The sequence below is a fragment of the Myxine glutinosa genome, chromosome 8 (genome assembly GCF_964187855.1).
Source record: "Myxine glutinosa chromosome 8, kmMyxGlut1.1, whole genome shotgun sequence".
In the NCBI taxonomy this organism is placed as follows: domain Eukaryota; kingdom Metazoa; phylum Chordata; class Myxini; order Myxiniformes; family Myxinidae; genus Myxine; species Myxine glutinosa.
The window spans coordinates 134,849,928-134,869,768 of NC_136268.1; the positions used below are offsets into that span (position 1 = coordinate 134,849,928).

Consider the following 19,841-nt stretch of genomic DNA (forward strand, 5'->3'; position numbering starts at 1 on the left):
TGTGTGCGCAGCAGCCGGTTTCGGGTTAGGGTGTGCGTGCAGCAGTCGGTTTCGGGTGAGGGTGTGTGTGCAGCGTGAGGGGTGTGTGCAGCATGAGGGTGTGTGTGCAGCAGCCGGTTTCGGGTGAGGGTGTGTGTGCAGCAGCCGGTTTCGGGTGAGGGTGTGTGTGCAGCAGCCGGTTTTGGGTGAGGGTGGTGCAGCAGCCGGTTTCGGGCGAGGGTGTGTGTGCAGCAGCCGGGTTTGGGCGAGGGTGTGTGTGCAGCAGCCGGGTTTGGGCGAGGGTGTGTGTGCAGCAGCCGGTTTCGGGTGAGGGTGTGTGTGCAGCAGCCGGTTTCGGGTGAGGGTGTGTGTGCAGCAGCCGGTTTCGGGTGAGGGTGTGTGTGCAGCAGCCGGTTTCGGGTGAGGTGTGTGTACAGCAGCCGGCCTCTGGTGAGGTGTGTGTGCAGCAGCCGGTTTCGGGTGAGGGGTGTGTACAGCAGCCGGCCTCTGGTGAGGGGTTTGTGCAGCAGCCGGTTTCGGGTGAGGTGTGTGTGTAGCAGCCGGTTTCAGGTGAGGGGTGTGTGCAGCAGACGGGACAGGCTATAAGTGCATACCTCACGAAACTTCGAGAAATGAGTGAGCATTGTGAGTATTTCTTGAGTAAATTTCTTGAGCATAATCTAGTTGCCCTGGAATAGACTGTGCACAATTTTTAACTCTCCAGGCCCAAGGCCTCCATTATGATGTCATAATTCGACAAGTACAAAACTTCATCCAATCGAGATGCAATTTCTTGAGCGCTATGTCGGCATAAATTGGTGGAGACAAAAAAATAATAATGATGACGTCATCGGTCACGTGGTTTGGCCGCCATCTTGGAAAAACCGAAAAACTTTGCACCTCTATATCTCCGAAAGTGCTGAATCTTACTTGAATTCACCAAATGTCCGTTCGTCCATCTGTTCGAAGGTACCGCAAAAACGGCTGAACCGATCGCAACGATATTTTGGGTGGGTAATCCTGGGATCTCCTGGAGTAAAATAGGCTATATTGTTTTTCCAATTTCAGCTTTGGTCTCCAGCATTTTCAGGTTTGGTCTCCCGCATAACGTTATTTTCCCGGTGCCGCACAAACGGCTGCACCGATCGGACTCTGTGACCTCGGACAAAGAGCTTTTATAAGGACATGGGTTGAATCCCTCCTTGAGAGAATGCCAACCCACTCCCCGCCATCACGGCCGTCTCTCCAACTCACAATCCCACGAGATATGCGGAAAGGATGACCCAAGACCAATTATCTTCGTTTTGATTCGTATATAAAGATCATTAAAAGTAATCAGCAAAGTTCAAATGACGTGAGTTTAATCTCCACGAGAGAATTCCACATAGCTATTTGGGCGGTGTATAAGCCAACAGATCGCTGGCTCCATCGATCTTGCCGAGGCAGTAACACCTATCGGCTCAAAATCCTTTTAACTGTTGACTTGGTAGTTTTTACAATGAAGGAAACATTAACAATGTTGTTAAAAGTTTATTTTGTGATTAATTTGTGATTGGAGTTATGTTGTTAGGAATGAAAAAAGAGATATCGAGTTCAAGTGAATGACGACATGCTGTGATGGTTTCTACTTTCTAAATGTGAACTTCACAGATCGCCATATGCAGATTCGCCACGGACCCACTATCGATGTTTCTACACGTGAACGTACCCGTTTGTTTGCGAACGGGTACGTTTTTCATGGAAGTCATTCAGGAACTTGCTATCCATGTCTGATGTGCGACTGAAGGTGCTGCAGGAATGTGGAATATATTGGTTTCATGCTTTAGCATTCGCCGTATCTGCATTGCCTGTTTGCTTCTGGCCTCCCACCCGTGCGTAGCATGGGTATCTCACGAGTAGAAAAAATTGAGACATGGCTCATTGTAAAGAACTCTCCATGGGGAATAAAATATGTTAATGATGATGTCATAGGTGCCTCCATTATGACGTCATAATTCGACAAGTACAAAACTTCATCCGATCAAGATGAAATTTCTTGAGCATAATCTAGGAATAAATTAGTTTAGAAAAAAAATAATGACCATCGGTCACGTGGTTCAGCCGCCATATTTGTTTTAATACAAAAGCCTTAAAAAGCACTGAAAATACATCATGGCGAGGGTTTGCAATCTCTGATTGCTCTTTTTCTTGTTACGAGATGCAATTTGGCCTTTTTTTTTTTTTTTTCAAAATTATCGCGTTTATGTTTTTATATTTAATTTTACTGATTTCTTTACAATAAATGGTGGCAATTGATCCATAATGAATGCAGGCAAGTGCAGTTATAGCCATTTTTATCATTGGTTGACCTTTGCAAAAGAAATAAAATAACATTTTATGGCTTTTAACTCACTTTTATATTTCAAGTTCAATTTGGTGTTCAACAGGTGTTCTAATGGTTTTGCTTTTCGGTAATTGGGTGCTCCTTTGCAGGGAATGCTTTTGATTGGGCCACCTGGATTTGAAGGTCCTGTGGTGAGTTGGTTTTGTAGATTTCGTGACATTGGCATGTGGCATGGATTAAATCGGCTTGGATTTGTTGAGGAAGGGCAAAACTCTGACATGCCAAATGGCCTGCCCTTTGAAAGCTTTGTAACATTAATTATTTCAGATGGGTTATTATGGTTCTTTGAATGTATATAGGTCATTTTACCAACACCTGAAAAGTTGTGTAGCTGACAGGTGAAGTTTGAAAATAAAACTTGTTTAAAATATTGTTTTGGACTTGGGTTCGGGGTTCACCATGAGGGAAGACTCCTCGTGCTTCTCACGCCTACTGGTCCTGAAGCCACCGGATGTGGATAACTCAACAGTCCGGTTGATTGCTAATCAACCACCAGCGCCAATCAGATTACCAAATCCCCCAGGGTCCCTGGTCTGATACCGTTTACCTGTAGGTGACATGGCCAACCTGACCGGGGATCATGCCCTCGATGCATACTTGTTTCCTTAATCAGGAACAGTCGAGTGGTACTGTTGAATACGAGGTACTGGTGGGGAAAAACACACGAGCTATCACTAGTATGGACGATGCTACACTAATGGAGGAAAAGACATCACAGGCCGATTGGAAGAACAATTGTAAGGGGGATTATTATATACAAGGTGGTGAGGAAAGTTGTGTAGTACATTCAAAGCAATAAGATTTATTCACAGGGTACAGCGGACATACATTTACTTGTGTGGTGTGTCAAAAGACAAACAGTAGGGGAGTATTAGTGTGGTGTGGCAAAGTACAGAGCAAAGAGATACAGTACAGTTCTTATCCGGTTAATAATCCCCTCAGACATTCTTACCTAAATTAACATGCCATTGGCACCAAATCAGATTCACACCAGAAGGAATGGTAGACAGTTTATAAAGATTAAGCAGGGCGAATCTGGTTCAACCTCAGGCTCACCACGTGAGGACTCAAGAGCCCGTCGCTATCCTGTGATAGGGGAAAGGTAATGGGGAATAAATACTGATTGAGCCCTCTTTCTATTGACTGTTTCCCTGGTTGGCCTACTCTGACGCTCCTTCCCGATTCCTTTCCCATTCCCCGTGCAGGATGAAAGCTGCAGGTTGGCACCTTTCTTCGGAATGAAATTTAGCAGCAATAATGGGAATTAAAAGTTTGCGGGGTTGACATAGTTTTTTTGACCTTGACCTAATTTTAATGTCATGACCTAATTATATACATTTTACCGTTTTTCACCATTACTCAACTAAAGCTTGTTCGATCGGAACAAAATTGCCCTTAAGATAGCCTCCAGCAAGGTGCATTTACACTTATTTTACATCATACTCTGGGTTAAAGTTTTTATTTTATTTTATACTCTGGGTTAAAGGTCAAGGTCAAATGGCAGTTTAAATAAAATAATGTGTGTTTTGGGATCACTCAATTTTGCCAACGCGGAATCTCAAATACCGCTTGGCCTTCCAAGATGTCCTTGCATCATAATAGTGTACCTGCACTGAAGTTGTGCACCTGATATTTGATGTGTCCTTGACCTACTTTTTCAGATTGTGACCTAATTAACAAAAAACACCTTTTTTATCATAACTTGAATAATTTTCCTCAGATTTTCATGATAAGGATAGCTTAACACATCAGTTGAGTTGAGATGCAACAGATAATACTAACAATGAGCAACAGATAGTTGAGACACATCCTCTTCATTTACTCTCTATCCATATATGTTGATGGTCAAGGTCATATGGTGGTCCGAAAGAAATATGGCTGTCATTGCATCGCGGGCCAAAGCTAAGTCTCGGGGGATCATCAAGGGTAAGCTGGAGGAGACTTACCCTTGGTGACCTCTTTAAGATCGCAGATATCTGTTTTTTTGCTGTTGCTTTCAGCAAGTTTAGTTTGAGTACAAAGCGACTGCCAACAGGCGTTTCATGTTTAGATTCCTTCTAGTGACTTAATAACTGTATTTCTGCTCATGGCAGTGATGAAACTGAACATGATTCATGTCCACATTCTGCAGGGAAACCCAGGACCTGCTGGCATCGCTGGACCTCCAGGTCCCCGAGGAGATCCAGGATCAAGGGTAATTTTTTCCCCCATTTTTGCTGTTGGAACCCCCTCATGCACCCAACTCCAACCCCCCTTCTTTCCAACACATTTCCTTAATCTTACTCCTGTAACTTCCCCCTTTCCCTTAATCTCAATTCAGGGGTCACACTTATTCTTGTAGTTGTGATCTGTGAAAGCATTGATCATTCTATCAGCTTAATCATGCACTGGTCACTTTGAATGGAATACCTGGGACGTCAGAACTCCCTTAAAAGGATGCTTAGATACATTATATAACCATGATATTTGTTCCTTATTCAAACGAAGCATATTGCATGAGGGATGGCTTGTTCAATTTCAAATCCCATCCCAGCAAACATTTCTGCCATCTGCTGGAACGTGTGGGGGTATTACCATGTCCTTGTCATGAAACCTCCAACAGTTCTTGAATGATAATTAAATATTTCTCAAGTAAGGTAGTAAAATATATTATAACCCCACTCTAAAATAAGTAAAGAACCTTGCTATGTTATTTCCTCAAAAAATCTCATCATAATAAAACTGACTTCAAATGATCATGGAAATAAAACGTTCCCAATTAGACATAATTTGATCGCACGATGAATGAGACATTTTATCACTGTATAGCAACCAATGCAGTTTTCAATTTTTGTTTAATAACTTTGTTTTGTCTCAATGTTTCAATCCATTTATTAGACTAGCAACAGTACCCGCCCTACGGGCGGGGCTTCAATTGGGAAGCCCAAATGAAAAGGTAAAATATCAGAAATTGAAGGCTTTTTTATTTTAAACGATTCATATAAACATCCGTTGAATCATATCACACGCAAATCATCAAAATCTAAACAGTACATGGCTAAACAGTACATGGACGATCACGTACCACGTACGTCTCGCGTCTCGCTCGCTCTCATGTTGTCCCGATAATGATCCTTCCGCAGGTTCACCTACGGAAACCTTGTTACGACTTTTACTTCCTCTAGAGTCGAGAATCATCACTGTTCATATTGGTAAATATTATTCCATTGTGTTTGGAAAAACTGGAAAATTGGAAAACTTGGAAAAAATGGAAAAACAATATAGACTATTTTACTCCCAGTGGTCCCAGGAATACCCACCCAAAATATCGTTGCGATCGGTTGAGCCGTTTTTGCGGTACCTTCGAACAGACAGATGGACATTTGGTGAATTATAGTAAGATGAAATGCATTATACTCTTCACATAGTGTTGGTGATACTTAAGCAGTTCCTATGCTGAGCATATTCTGGGTGGTTTACCATTGCCTTCCCAGGAATCAATCAGGGCAGGGATTTTGATCTTGGCCAGGGTGTGGGCGATAACTCGTCTACTCTTCACGAAGACATTGTGGGATCCATAACATCCACCAACTAATGTTAGCATATGGGACATCCAGTTTAATGTGTATCCAAGGAACGGCCTACACATTGATGTATCACCTCCGTATGAAATGCCAGGGAGACAGTTAAAAGCTGTGTTGAGATTCAAAACAAGGCTAGACAGCTCAGAGGTGCGTGTGCATATCTCTCGGGTATCCTGCCAGCCCTATTACTTACTACACCTAATCACGAGTGAATGTTTCATTTCACAACATTGTAAGTCGAAAATGCATCATTAGAGGTGAATGTCAACTTCTCTTCATAAAATCTTCCTTTACAGGACTTGTTGGATTTCTTTTTATTTTGTGTGGGGGCAGCCATGTCTTGCATTTGTCAGTCTACGATTTATCTGTGGAATAAAGCACTCATAACTCGGTTACTTGAACAAGAAAAAAAACAAGTACAGGTACATTCAAAGTGCATCTCCCCCATGCCAAATAAATAAATAGCATGTACTCCAGCATGCAGCATTGCTGGGGCACCTTCGGCGTGCGGCGATGCCGCCATGCAGCACATAAAGGCGGTATTGGGAGGGAGAGGTGTACATTGATTGATTAATTGCGTAATTAAAATAAATGAATAATAATCGTAAGATAATTTCTTAATCTATTGGCTAATAGCATACCTAAACTACCAGTGTTTCATTCGAAGCTGCAACTTTTTGAAAATTAATCAATTCATCGAAAAAATAATTGATTAATCACCAATAAATTAATCGATAAATTGATTAATCAACAAATCAAAAATATCCTGGATAGCCAAATGACTTAGTCACTGTCTTGTTCGAATATCAGCTTCCTCGCTCAAAAGGTGTCTGAGATATTGCCCTGATGAGAAAGAAAATAAATAATAAATTAATAAATCGATTAGAATTAAGAGATCTGGATCAAATTGTTCAAAATGAAAAATAATTACGTAATCTGGATCAAATGAAATCACATAAGTAATCTGGATACAAGATCAAATAATAATTGAGTTGAGGGACTTCCGATTCCGGTCCTTAAGCTCGGTTGTACCGATTTTCGACTCTGCCCATTTCCTCAACGACAACTTCTCTCGGTCGTTTTTGTTGAGTTTTTACTGTTTATTTTGCTGTCTCTGAGTTTACTGTGTGCAAAAAGTTTGGTTTTGTTTTAAAATTTATGCCAATTTGTGAGTATCCGTCGGACTTTTCGTACTGGGTTATTTAAAGCCTATCCTTTCCCTCATTGTGTCCAACTCACCCCTCCCTTTCAAAACTCTCCTCTCACCACTTCTCACAGCTGCCACGTAACTCCAAAAAACTGCCTCCTCTCCCCTTTCGGTATCTTCCAACTCATTCCTCCACCTCCTCCAATATTCCACTTCCCTCTGCCCCGTCTCATATTACTCCTCACTGTCGCTCATCTTATCACCACTTAGCCTTTTGTCCTCATCCTGCCCTTTCTCCTGGCTCTTCTGCACACACACACACAGTAACACACACAGTAACACACAGTAACACACACAGTAACACACACAGTAACACACACAGTAACACACACAGTAACACACACAGTAACACACACAGTAACACACACACACAGTAACACACACACACAGTAACACACACACACAGTAACACACACACACAGTAACACACACACACAGTAACACACACACACACACACACACACACACACACAGTAACACAGTAACACAGTAACACACACACACACACATACACACAAACACACACACACACACACAGTAACACACACACACACACACACACACAGTAACACACACACACACACACACACACACAGTAACACACACACACACACACACACACACACACACACAGTAACACACACACACACACACTAACACACACACACACACAGTAACACACACACAGTAACACACACACACACAGTAACACACACAGTAACACACACACACACAGTAACACACACAGTAACACACACACACAGTAACACACACACAGTAACACACACACACAGTAACACACACACAGTAACACACACACACACAGTAACACACACACACAGTAACACACACACACAGTAACACACACACACAGTAACACACACACACAGTAACACACACACAGTAACACACACACACAGTAACACACACACACACACACACTCTCTCTCTCTCAACAGCTCTCCCGACCTCACCCTCTCCTCCCTGGTCTTACCCTCCCCCTCCACTCCCCTCCGTGGTACCCGACACCCTCTTCCTTCTTCCTTAATGGCATGGACCTCAAACATCCGGGGCCTTCACTCACACCTGATTGATCTCTCCATACAGGTTGTTTCTGACAAACCAGGCATAATCTGCTTAACATAAATCTTCCTCCTTCGAGATGTCTCTGATTCCTTAGTATATCTCCCTAGTTACTCCCTCCTCCGGTTTGATAGACCTTAGCCTCGTCCTTGTGGTGGGGTTGCTATATTTATCAAAAACTCTCTTCCTCACTCCCTGCACTGTCCTCTCTCCACCCCACTCCCAGGAGTACCTCTGGCTACGGCTTCCCCTCTGCTCCTACCTTTTGTTCAAATGTGTGTTGTACCGTCCACCGAACAGTGATGACTCCATCTACATCTCGCTGTCTGAAAACATGGACCAACTTCTATCCACTCATCCCAACTCTCTCCTCCTCATTTGTGGTGACTTCAACTGTCATCATGCCAGTTGGCTGGGTGTGGGTTCCTCTCTCACCTGCCAAGGAACCTCAGCAAACAACTTCTGTGACTTCTTGGGACTGAAACAAGTTGTCAATTTCCCAACCTGGATCTCAGTTCTTCTCCCTCTCCTTTGCTCAAGGTCATCTACAATCTGCTTGTAAATCAGCCAACACAACCGTTTTGCACAAAAAGGTGCAAAAACAGATCCTTACAACTACAGACCAATCGGCCTGCTCCCAATTAGCAGCAAAGTTATGGAATCCATCATCGCTTCTGAAATTAAATCCTTCCTCTTCTCCAATGGCTTGATCTCTGATCATCAATTTGGATTCAGACCAGGTCACTCTTCCCTGGACATGCTGGTTCTGCTGTCTCAACAATGGATGGAGGTCCTAAACGCCAGACAGGAAATCAGAGCCGTCTTCCTTGACATACACTACATGACCAAAAGTATGCGGACACCCCTTCTAATTCGTGGATTCGGCTGTTTCAGCCACATCCATTGCTGACAGGTATATATATATATATATATATATATATATATATATATATATATATATATATATATATATATATATATATACCTATATATATATAAATAGATTTACCTTTGATTATTTACCTATTGATTTTTGTCTTTTTGCACTTGTTTTTTGTACTCTGTCAAAGCGTCTTTGGGCTTCTTGAAAAGCGCTATATCAAATAAATGTATTATTATTATTATTATTATTATACAGTAATACCTCGGCCTACGTCATTAATTGGTTCCATAAGCCGTGACGTAACTTGGTTTTTGACGTAAACCCGGCGTAATGTCTTAAAAATGCCTTAAAATGAAGACAAACACCGTAAAACTAGAGTAAATAACTGGAGGAGGCTGCGGCTTCGCCCTGAATCTTTGCCGCTCCCCGTCGGGAGTCCCTCCGTTGTTTTCTATCGGCCGGGTCTTCTCCTTGAACGGGGTGACCCGCACGGACGTGTCGACCGTGAGCTGGCTTGTGTGCCGAGTGGCTCCGCGGCCCGCTTCACCACGGCGTGCTTTACCCAACGTGTCCAAGCAGTTTCACCGGTGGTCGTGTCGTGTCGTCTGTGACGAATGAACGAGCTCAGGGTTCCGTGAACCCGGCCGCCCCGGGGATTGACGCTCGCCCTCCGAGTCGTAGGCGTGCCCCGTCTTTTCTCGAGCGGCCGAAGTTGCTTGCTTCTTTATTTTTGGACGATGCGATATATGCAGAAACGACGACGTACATGCAGGCATTTGCAAATCCATGTACATGTGCACATGCACACGTCGATCGGTTCGTCGACGCTGGATGCCGGCGAGGTGCCCGACGAGGCACCCCATCTCGAGGCATGACACGGTCGTTCGTTTCACATGGGCCATGGGGCCTGACCTCGTCGCGGACATTGCACACTCTGCACGGTGACGAGACATGACGTCTGCCACGGACGGTCGTCCGAGCCGGCATGGTCATGTTTCGCCGTTGCACGTTACGTTGGTTGTTTTACACAGTAAAGTAACCTTTACACAGTAAAGGAATAATCACAAAAATACCAGCGAAAGGCAAAGCAAGCACGCGACCGCAGCACAGGACAAAATGCATATGGCGTCGCCTTTGTTTTGAATGAGAACCAGTATACTGTACGTACATTTAAAAAATATTTTTAATATGCTTTTTATTGTATTTGAAATTGTTTTTAAAGCTTCTTTTATTGTTAATTTATGTACGATTTTATTTATTTTAAATATATTTTTAAGGAAAAATTTGATTTTTTTCATGTCCGTAGGAGTGACGTAAAGTCGCCCATAATGACGTTCGCTGAACTGAAATTTACTCGAGAAGAGTGGCGTAAAGTCGGATTTGACGTAGGTCGAAATGGCGTAAAACGGGGTATGACTATATATATATTGTTGTGGATATGAGAATGTTTTTTAAATGTATTGTTGTGTAATGAATTGTGGTAAAATGTCACCCTCCTTCCTGCATTTGTTGTTGTATAAAGGTCAAAGGGCGTTCCCGTAGTTAATTCCATAAAGCATACACGAAGGACACCATATATCTTTGTTGACAGTTATTTCCTTATTATGTGTATTAGGGTAAGGCCTTGTCTTCCATTAACTTAATACTCCATTGCACTGAATTACATAAGATAGATCCCCTTTCAATTCCCTCAAAGCCTCCATTACCAACTGCATTCCCCTTTTTGCATACTTTTCCGACTGAATTGGGCGGTTTGCTGCAATTGCCGCCATTGAACATGTGCTCGGGTCGGGGAAGAAAGGCGTGTCCCCACCTCGTCATAGAGGGGAGGAGTGAGTCAGCCCCACTCAACCAACCAAGAACAAGGGGTTGGACTTGGAGAGGGTGTGGAGAGAAACATTAAGGAGGTTCGCGAAGGTTCAGGGGCGTGGCATATATAACCCGCAGAAGACGCCCCCACCTCAGACGAGTCCTGGCAAAAGCACGCGACGTCCCCACAGCGGCACGAGCAGACGATAGAGACGGCAGACGAGTCGGGACTAGCCCTCAGAGAAAGAAGGGAGACGCGTCCTGAGGTGAGCCAGAGAAGCTGTTTTGGCTCCACCAGCAGTGTTGGCTCCACCAGCAGCTTTGGCTCCACAAGCAGCGTTGACTCCACCAGGCAGTTTCAACCCGTTACCCCGCGGGAACCAGATTGCGGTGGCATCGGTGGCCGTCGAGGTCCAGCCCGACATCCCGTGCGGGATCAAGCCCGAACCATCTGCCCCAGCTGAACCTTCCCATTCCTCCTTCCAGCATTCATCCCTGCCATTCCATCCTTCTTGTGTACGTGAGTTTGTTTTGTTTGTCTTGTCCCAGGGAATAAGTTAAGCTTGTATAGTTAAGCTAGTATTTTCACTGTGTCACCTGCTTTTTCCATTTTCCCTGTATATAACCTTGACTGCTCCTTTTGCTTTAGTGTGTGTAAATAATAAAACCTGTTATTCTTCTGTACATCTTCTTCTTCCTCTTTACATTCGGTCGCTTTAGAGGTTTCCATATTGAATATCTGTGGCGCGATTTTGGCCAACGTCCAGGAATCGGGTTAGTCGGGGTAACTGTTAGGGCTGCGGCGCCATCCGCTCGGCAAAACAACATCCTATCCGCGGTCCGTAACAATATATATATGCAAGCACACAGCCATGCAATCTCCAAAGACAAATATTAGCAGTAGAATGGGCCATACTGAAGAGCTCAGTGACTTTCAACCTGGCACCGTCGTAGGATGCCACCTTTCCATCAAGTCAGTTCGTCAAATTTCTGCCCTGCTAGAGCTGCCCCGGTCAACTGTAAGTGCTGTTATTGTGCAGTGGAAACGTATATGAGCAATAACAGCTCAGCTGCAAAGTGGTAGGCCACACAAGCTCACAGAACGGCACAGATGAGTGCTGAAGCGCGTAGCGTGTAAAAATCGTCTGTCCTCGGTTGTAACACTCGCCACCTGCCCGAATGCATAGTGCCAACTGTAAATTTTGGTGGAGGAGGAATGATGGTCTGGGGCTGTTTTTAATGGTTCGGACTAGGCCCCTTAGTTCCAGTGAAGGGAAATCTTAACGCTACAGCATACAATGACATTCTAGACGATTGTGTGCTTCCAACTTTGTGGCAACAGTTGGGGGAAGGCCCTTTCCTGTTTCAGCATGACAATGCCCCCATGCACAAAGCGAGGTCCATACATAAATGGTTTGTTGAGAACATTGTGGAGGAACTTGGCTGGCCTGCACAGAGCCCTGACCTCAACCCCATCAAATACCTTTGGGATGAATTGGAACGCCGACTGTGAGCCAAGCCTAATCGCCCAACATCAGTGCCCGACCTCACTAATGCTCTTGTGGCTGAATGGAAGCAAATCCCCGCAGCAATGTTCCAACGTCTAGTGGAAAGCCTTCCCAGAAGAGTGGAGGCTGTTATATCAGCAAGGGGGGTAGGGGGAGGGGGGACCAACTACATATTAATGCCCATGATTTTGGAATGAGAAGTTCGATGATCAGGTGTCCACATACTTTTGGTCATGTGGTTTATCTCTTGCCCTCGACACAGTCTGGCACTCCGCCCTGCTCACCAAACTCTCCTCCTATGGTATCCATGGAAATCTCTACTCATGGCGCTTGTGGACTACCTCTCCTGTCGTAGTCACTGTATGGCTCTCAATGGAATTATCTCATCTCTTCCTGTCCAGGCTTGAGTTCCTCAAAGCAATGTTCTGGGCCCTGTGCTTTTTGTAATCTTCATCAATAATCTATCCCCTGGAAATCCTCCATCTTTTTGCTGACAACTCTACCATTTGCCGTTCCATCTCTTATCCCTCAGATCTGCAGGCAGCAGCCTCTTCATTCTCTGCAGACCTGGATAATATTACAAGATGGTGAAACACTTGGAAGATGTCTTTCATCTCACACTCACTATGTCTCTCTGAAAAGACCATCTGGAAAACCCTTCCATCAACTTTCTCAACAATTCTCTCGAAGAAATTCTGTCACTCAAGCTTTTGCATCTCATAATCTGCCATGATCTTTCCTGGGAAAGACACATTTCCAAACTGGCATCCAAAGCAATTATTGACTAGGCATCCTCTGTTGTGCGAAGTCCTTCCTTGGCACTACTGAGCTTCTCACCACTTGCAAAGCTTTCATCCACAGCATGATGGAGTACTGCTCTCCCCTCTGGGCTGGTGCGCCTGCCTCACACCTAGCTCGGCTTCATGCTGTAGAAACCAAGGCTTTTAGAATCATTGATATCTCCTGGATGAAGCCGAATCTGACGGCCTTTCACTCTCACCAAAGGTGAGTTGGAGGTCTTTCTGTCTTCTACCGACTCATCTCCGGCGTAGCTCCCCCTGCTCTGTCTGTGCTCTGTCCCCCAAATATTCCTTCAGCATGCACAAAATCTGCTGGCAACCCTCTTCTGGTGAAACTGCCAAAATCAAGACTCTCTTCTCACCATCACTCTTTCATTCCTATTTTCTCCCGCCTCTGGAACAAACTCCCACACTCTTTTCAATCCCACTCTTCCCTCCAGGTCTTTGAAACAGCTGTTCTCCACCATCTCATATCTTCCGCCATCTAAAACCATGAACTTTTCTGCCTCGTTAATCCACCCCAAACAGACCTTCTTCAAATTCCCTGTTGTCTTTCTTGAAAGGCCCTAGAGTGTAAATCTGTTTTGTACCCCAGCCCTCTCTCTTTCCTTTGCTTGGACCCCATCTCTCTCTCTTTCAAAATCTCCCGACATCCCTGTTCTCTACTGTTGTTGTGCTTCCCTCTCTCACCCACTCTTGTCTCCTGCTCTCTTTGTTATACGTTATTTGTGTTAGCTCTTCATATGCAATATGAGCCTCGACTCCATATACCAAAAAAATATAAAATACTGTTTTTGCCAAAGCACTTGTTTACTATTGTGCCCAAATTTCGGCTTCCTAGCCCAAAGATTGTATTAGATATCGCCCGGACAAACAAGCAAGAAAACAAACAAATGGAGTGAAAGCTGAGTACGCCCTTTCAGCTGGCACACATCATCGCCCGGTGCCGTAGCCCAGCGCGCATCATCGCCGGTTGCCATAGCCCAGCGCTCATCATCACCGGGTGCCGTAGCCCAGCACGCATCATCGCCGGTTGCCATAGCCCAGCGCATCATTGCCGGGTGCCGTAGCACAGCACGCATAATCTCTGGGTGCCGTAGCCCAGCACCAATCATAGCCAGGTGTCGTAGCCCAGCACGCATCATCGCCGGTTGCCATAGCCCAGCGCGCATCATTGCCGGGTGCCATAGCCCAGTGCGCATCATCGCCGGGTGCCGTAGCACAGCACGCATAATCTCCGGGTGCCATAGCCCAGCACCAATCATAGCCAGGTGCCGTAGCCCAGCGCTAATCATCGCTGGGTGCCATAGTCCAGAGCACATCATTGCCAGGTGCCGTAGCCTAGCCCATATCGTCACCGGTTGCCGTAGCCCAGCGTGCACCATCGCCGGTTGCCGTAGCCCAGCGCGCATAATCGCCGGGTGCCGAAGCCCAGCGCCAATCATCGCCGGGTGCCGTAGCCCAGCACTAATCATCACCAGGTGCCATAGTCCAGCGCGCATCATCGCCGGGTGCCGTAGCCCAGCGCTCATGATTTTCGGTTGCCATAGCCTAGTGCTCATCATCGCCGGGTGCCATAACCCAGCGTACATCATTGCCGGGTCCCGCAGCCCAGTGCGCATCATCGCCGGTTGCCGTAGCCCAGCGTGCATCATCGCCGGTTGCCGTAGCCCAGCGTGCATCATCGCCGGTTGCCGTAGCCCAGCGTGCATCATCGCCGGTTGCCGTAGCCCAGCGCGCATAATCGCCGGGTGCTGTAGCCCAGCACTAATCATCGCCAGGTGCCATAGTCCAGCGCGCCTCATCGCCGGGTGCCGTAGCCCAGCGCGCATCATCGCCGGGTGCCGAAGTCTAGCCCGTATCGTCGTCGGTTGTCGTAACCCAGCGTGCATCATCGCCGGTTGCCATCGCCCAGCGCGCATCATCGCCGGTTGCCGTAGCCCAGCGTGCATCATCATTGGTTGCCGTAGCCCAGCGCACACATACTGTGATCATATTTCATTTGACTTTGCTGGCCAAACATTGTAGAGATTTTGTGCTATAAAATGCAAAAGAATGTTAAAGTTGCACAAAGTCATCATTCTTTTCTGAGAGACAGTGTACACCTTGAAATTATTTTAGGGACATGCTATAATCATATTTTGCCTTGCTATATGGACCACACTGTAAAGTTTTCCTTTGATGTAAAACACCAAATTATCAATTTTCAAATATATATATATATATATATATATATATATATATATATATATATATATTGTCACGGATCTCTACGTCGGCCTTTTTCCCCTTAAGAAGGGGGGATTAATCCCCTTGTCCGCGACTGACCGACGTGAGTCCTGGGGGTCTCAACGCTCCTCCCGGTCGGGAGCAGCCAGGGTATTTGGTCTACAAAAAGTCCCAAGGACCTGAGTGCCACTCCTGACCGCGAAGCAGGGGAGGGACTCCCGCTCGAACCCCGGTTTTAGATGGTCTAGTTGCCGAGCGGTTTTTAGCAACCCGAAGTTCAAGTCATTAGCATTCACTAACCCGATTCCGAAACGTTGGCCAAATCGTCCCACAGGTGTTCAATTGGGAAAAGACAAGGACGACCGGACGAGCATGAAGAAGAAGAACGAAGGTAGGAAATAACAGGATTTATTACTACTATTATGTACACAATCAAAAAGAACCAAGGAGAAGGAAAGATACGAAAATAATTTACAGAAGGATGGAAGGACCAGAAGGACACAGTGCAATTATTAACTTATACAAGCTTACTTATACCCAGGGACAAGACACACAAAACAAACTCACGTACACAAAAGGATGGAAAGGCAGGGATGGTACGGGTCGGCAGAGGAGGGTCCAGGTAGATGGTGGCGTCGAGGTTCGGCTCCAAGCTCGCGCTTTGGTCCACGCTTGTGGGTTCGAGGCGAAACCCGGCACACAGCCCCGCTTCGGGCTGACAGCGAGGAGCCGGCAGCTCCTCGTATTCGGTTTCACACTGGCAGCTGTCTCACGCGTCCTCCGCCTCCTGCGTCTCCGATGCTCTTTTCCTACTCCGCAGAATCTGCCTCTGGTCCAGCGCACCTCCCTCAAATCCCTCTCTCCGCTTCTCCTCAACTGGACTCATCTCCTGGTGGGGGCTGATGCAATGGGTTTTATAACCCCACCCTCTTGAGCCATACCCACTCATCCTTGGTTGGTCGGCAAGGGCTTTCCTGGCTCCACCCTCTGTTGACGAGGTGGAGACACGCCTTTCTTCTCCGAGCTGGAGCACATGGCAATGGCGGCGAATGCAGTTGGCAATAGAGGCTTTGGGAATGGAAGGGGAATCTGTCTCATTTCAATTCGGTGCAATGCAGTGTCAACTAGTGGGAACACAGCCTGAAACTACATAGAATAAGAAATAACTATTGAAAGGTATATGGTTGCCTACGTGCATGTATATGGACTAACTAAGAGGATGACCTTTGACCTTCACACACAAAACGGAGATATTTACAAGGAATCATTACACTACTTAGAGGGTGATATTTACACAAAAAAAACACAGGATTCTAAAATCCGCAACAATATATATATATATATATATATATATATATATATATATACACACACACACACACACACACACACACACACACACACACACACACACACACACACACACACACACACATACAGTGAAACCTTGACTTACGAGTGCACCAACTTACGAGTTTTCCGAGATACGAGCCGTCGCTCGGGCGGTTTTTTGCTTTGAGATGCGAGCTGAGATCTGAGTTACGAGCTTACGCCACCCGCCACCAGGTGGGTTCCGGTCACGTGGTTATCTTGCCGTGCAAGCATCTCTGCCGTATATCGCTGCTGCTTTGTTTTCGCATTTTGGTTATTTTGGAGCTTACGCCACCCGCCACCAGGTGGGTTCCGGTCACGTGGTTATCTTGCCGTGCAAGCATCTCTACCGTATATCGCTGCAGCTTTGTTTTCGCATTTTGGTTATTTTGGAAAATTTCTTAGTTTTAACCATGGGTCCTAAGAAATTGAGTGCCAAGGGCAGTACTGAGAAGAAGAAGAGGATGATGTGCTTGGATATAAAACACGCAATCGTCGAACAACATGAGCGAGGTGTGCGTGTTGTCGACTTGGCGAGGCAGTACGATCGTAGTACTTCTACGATATGTACGATTTTGAAGCAGAAGGAGTCGATAAAGGCTATAACGCCAGCCAAGGGCGTTACGATTATTTCAAAGCTCCGGACCTCTGTCCATGAAGAGATGGAGAAGTTGTTGTTTGTGTGGTTGACGGAGAAGCAGCTCGCAGGAGATACCGTGACCGAGAGCATCATCTGTGAGAAGGCACGAGACATTTACGGGGATTTGGTGCAGCAGACGGCAGGAACATCAACGGACGAGGCATCGGAAGAGTCATTCAAAGGCAGTCGGGGATGGTTTGATAATTTTAAGAAGAGGACCGGCATTCACTCCGTCGTCGGGCATGGTGAGGCAGCAAGCTCGGATGTGAAGGCAGCTGAAGATTTTATTATAACTTTTGCCGAACTGATAGAAGCTGAAGGATACATCCCCCAGCAAATCTTCAACTGTAACGAGACAGGGCTCTTCTGGAAAAAGATGCCGAGGAGGACGTATATAACGGCAGAGAAGAGCATGCCAGGCCACAACTTGTTCAGAGTGCCGGCGATAGCTCGCCTTCTTTTTGTGGAAGACACGGTGATTTTTTTTTTTTTTTTTTTTTTTGTATACAAGATCAAGGCTCGTGAAAGAGCTAACATTAATCACACAAAAAGACAAACCGACACACAAAACACAAAAAACAAGGGGAGCGGCAGACAATATGGGGAGAGAGGGGGAAGGACACAAACACAACATTTGAGAGCAGGGACATCGGGAGGACTTGGGGGGAGGTGGGAGAAGAATAAAACATATGAACACTGCAAGGACTCTGGGGTGAATTACCGGGGGTAGAAAATATCAAGGTTTTCGATGGGTCATTGATGAGGTCATTTCGATGAGGTCATTGATGAAGACCAAAAATAGCACAGGGCCCAGAACACTACCAGAACACTACACAGATCCTCATTTCGATGAGGTCATTGATGAAGACCAGAAATAGCACAGGGCCCAGAACACTACACAGATCCTTAACATCCAACAACTAATGGGACGCAAACGGGGCGCCCAGTTTAGCGGTACACACATTGATGAATCACCCTGCCTGTGAAACACCGACATGACAGGTTATAGCTGGGTCGGGATTCAAACCCAGGCTTGACAGTTTAGAGTCAAGTGTGCGTACCTCCAGTCCAGGCCATCCTGCCAACTTGTATGCTGCATACAGGTGAAATATAAAGCGCGAGATATTTTTTATATATACTGTATATTTAAAAAAAAATTGGTGTGGTTTTTGGCGGGCTGGAACGGATTAATAGCATTTCAATGCATTTTAATGGGGAAATTTAATTTGAGAAACGAGCAAATTGAGTTACGAGCTCGGTCACAGAACGAATTAAACTCGTAAGTCAAGGTTTCACTGTATATATATATATATATATATATATATATATACATACATATATATACATATATATATATACATATATATATATACATATATACTGTATATACCTATATATATACATATTGTTACCGACACGACTTTGATGTTATGGTGGGCCGAGCGGAATGGCCGCCGTGTTCGCACAAGTTACCCGATTATACTCGAACCTTGGCCGAGTCGCGCTACGCTAAATCAATTGAGGAAAGGACACAACGGCTGGGTTTAAAATGACACGACACCAGGGGTACAGTTCTCAAGACCTCCGGAGGAGGTTATAATAGTTCGGAACGTTTAGATTACAGGGATGAGAGAGACAGCATAGAAAGATAGGCACTTAATTACGGTCTTATAGTAGCCCCGACAGACGACAGATAAACAGGACAAAACTGACTCACACGGGGATTGATGGCAAGGAAAGGCAGGTAGTCGATGGCTCAAGGTGCACTCTTGGCTCAGGGACAGGATACAGTACGGTCCAGTAGATGCAGGGAGGTGTCACAGCGCTCGGAGGTGGCGTCTGGTTCTCCTTCGTGGCGGAGGCGCATCTGACGTCACGTCCGGTAAGTGGCTGCGTATATCCGGCGGGGAGTGACACGCCCTCGGCTCGTTAGCTCCACCCCAGATGGAATCGGCCCGTTGCTTCTGATTGGGTGCGGGGGGTTACCGGGCTCCGCCCTTGACGAGGGGCCGACAGGCAGCCCCTTCGTGGTAACCCCGTCGGCGCACATGGGTAATGGCGGCTAACCGAGCCGGAGTGAGGACGCACACTCCCCGCGCGCTGTTGTGGTAGTTGTTGTTGTAGTTGTGGTTGTTGTGGTTTCATGAGGAAGATGGGAGGAGGTATGGGGAGGTCCTAAACTCACTACTGGTGCCATACAATCACATTCTGGTGCAACGAAGAGTCAGAATTAATGGAAACGAGTCCTTAACTGACATAGACTAAGAATAACTAGCAAGATGTCCGAAAGTTGTCTACGTGAGATGCGGTGGACCTGGGCACGACATTTAATGGGGGAAAAAGGGGAAGCTCGGTTCTACAGAGTGTTATTTACAGGCAATGGGAC

At 45.9% G+C, this 19,841-nt stretch overlaps 1 protein-coding gene across 1 annotated transcript in view; it reads left to right on the top strand.

Moving 5' to 3' along the window:
* LOC137433197 (uncharacterized) overlaps positions 1-19,841 on the top strand; it is a 726,873-nt gene that overhangs the window by 212,761 nt on the left and 494,271 nt on the right. The window contains exons 10-13 of the mRNA XM_078784000.1: positions 2,452-2,493; positions 3,346-3,464; positions 4,494-4,556; positions 14,139-15,181. Of these exons, the coding sequence (XP_078640126.1) occupies positions 2,452-2,493; positions 3,346-3,464; positions 4,494-4,556; positions 14,139-15,181 (1,267 nt within the window). The remainder of the gene's footprint in view (positions 1-2,451; positions 2,494-3,345; positions 3,465-4,493; positions 4,557-14,138; positions 15,182-19,841) is intronic.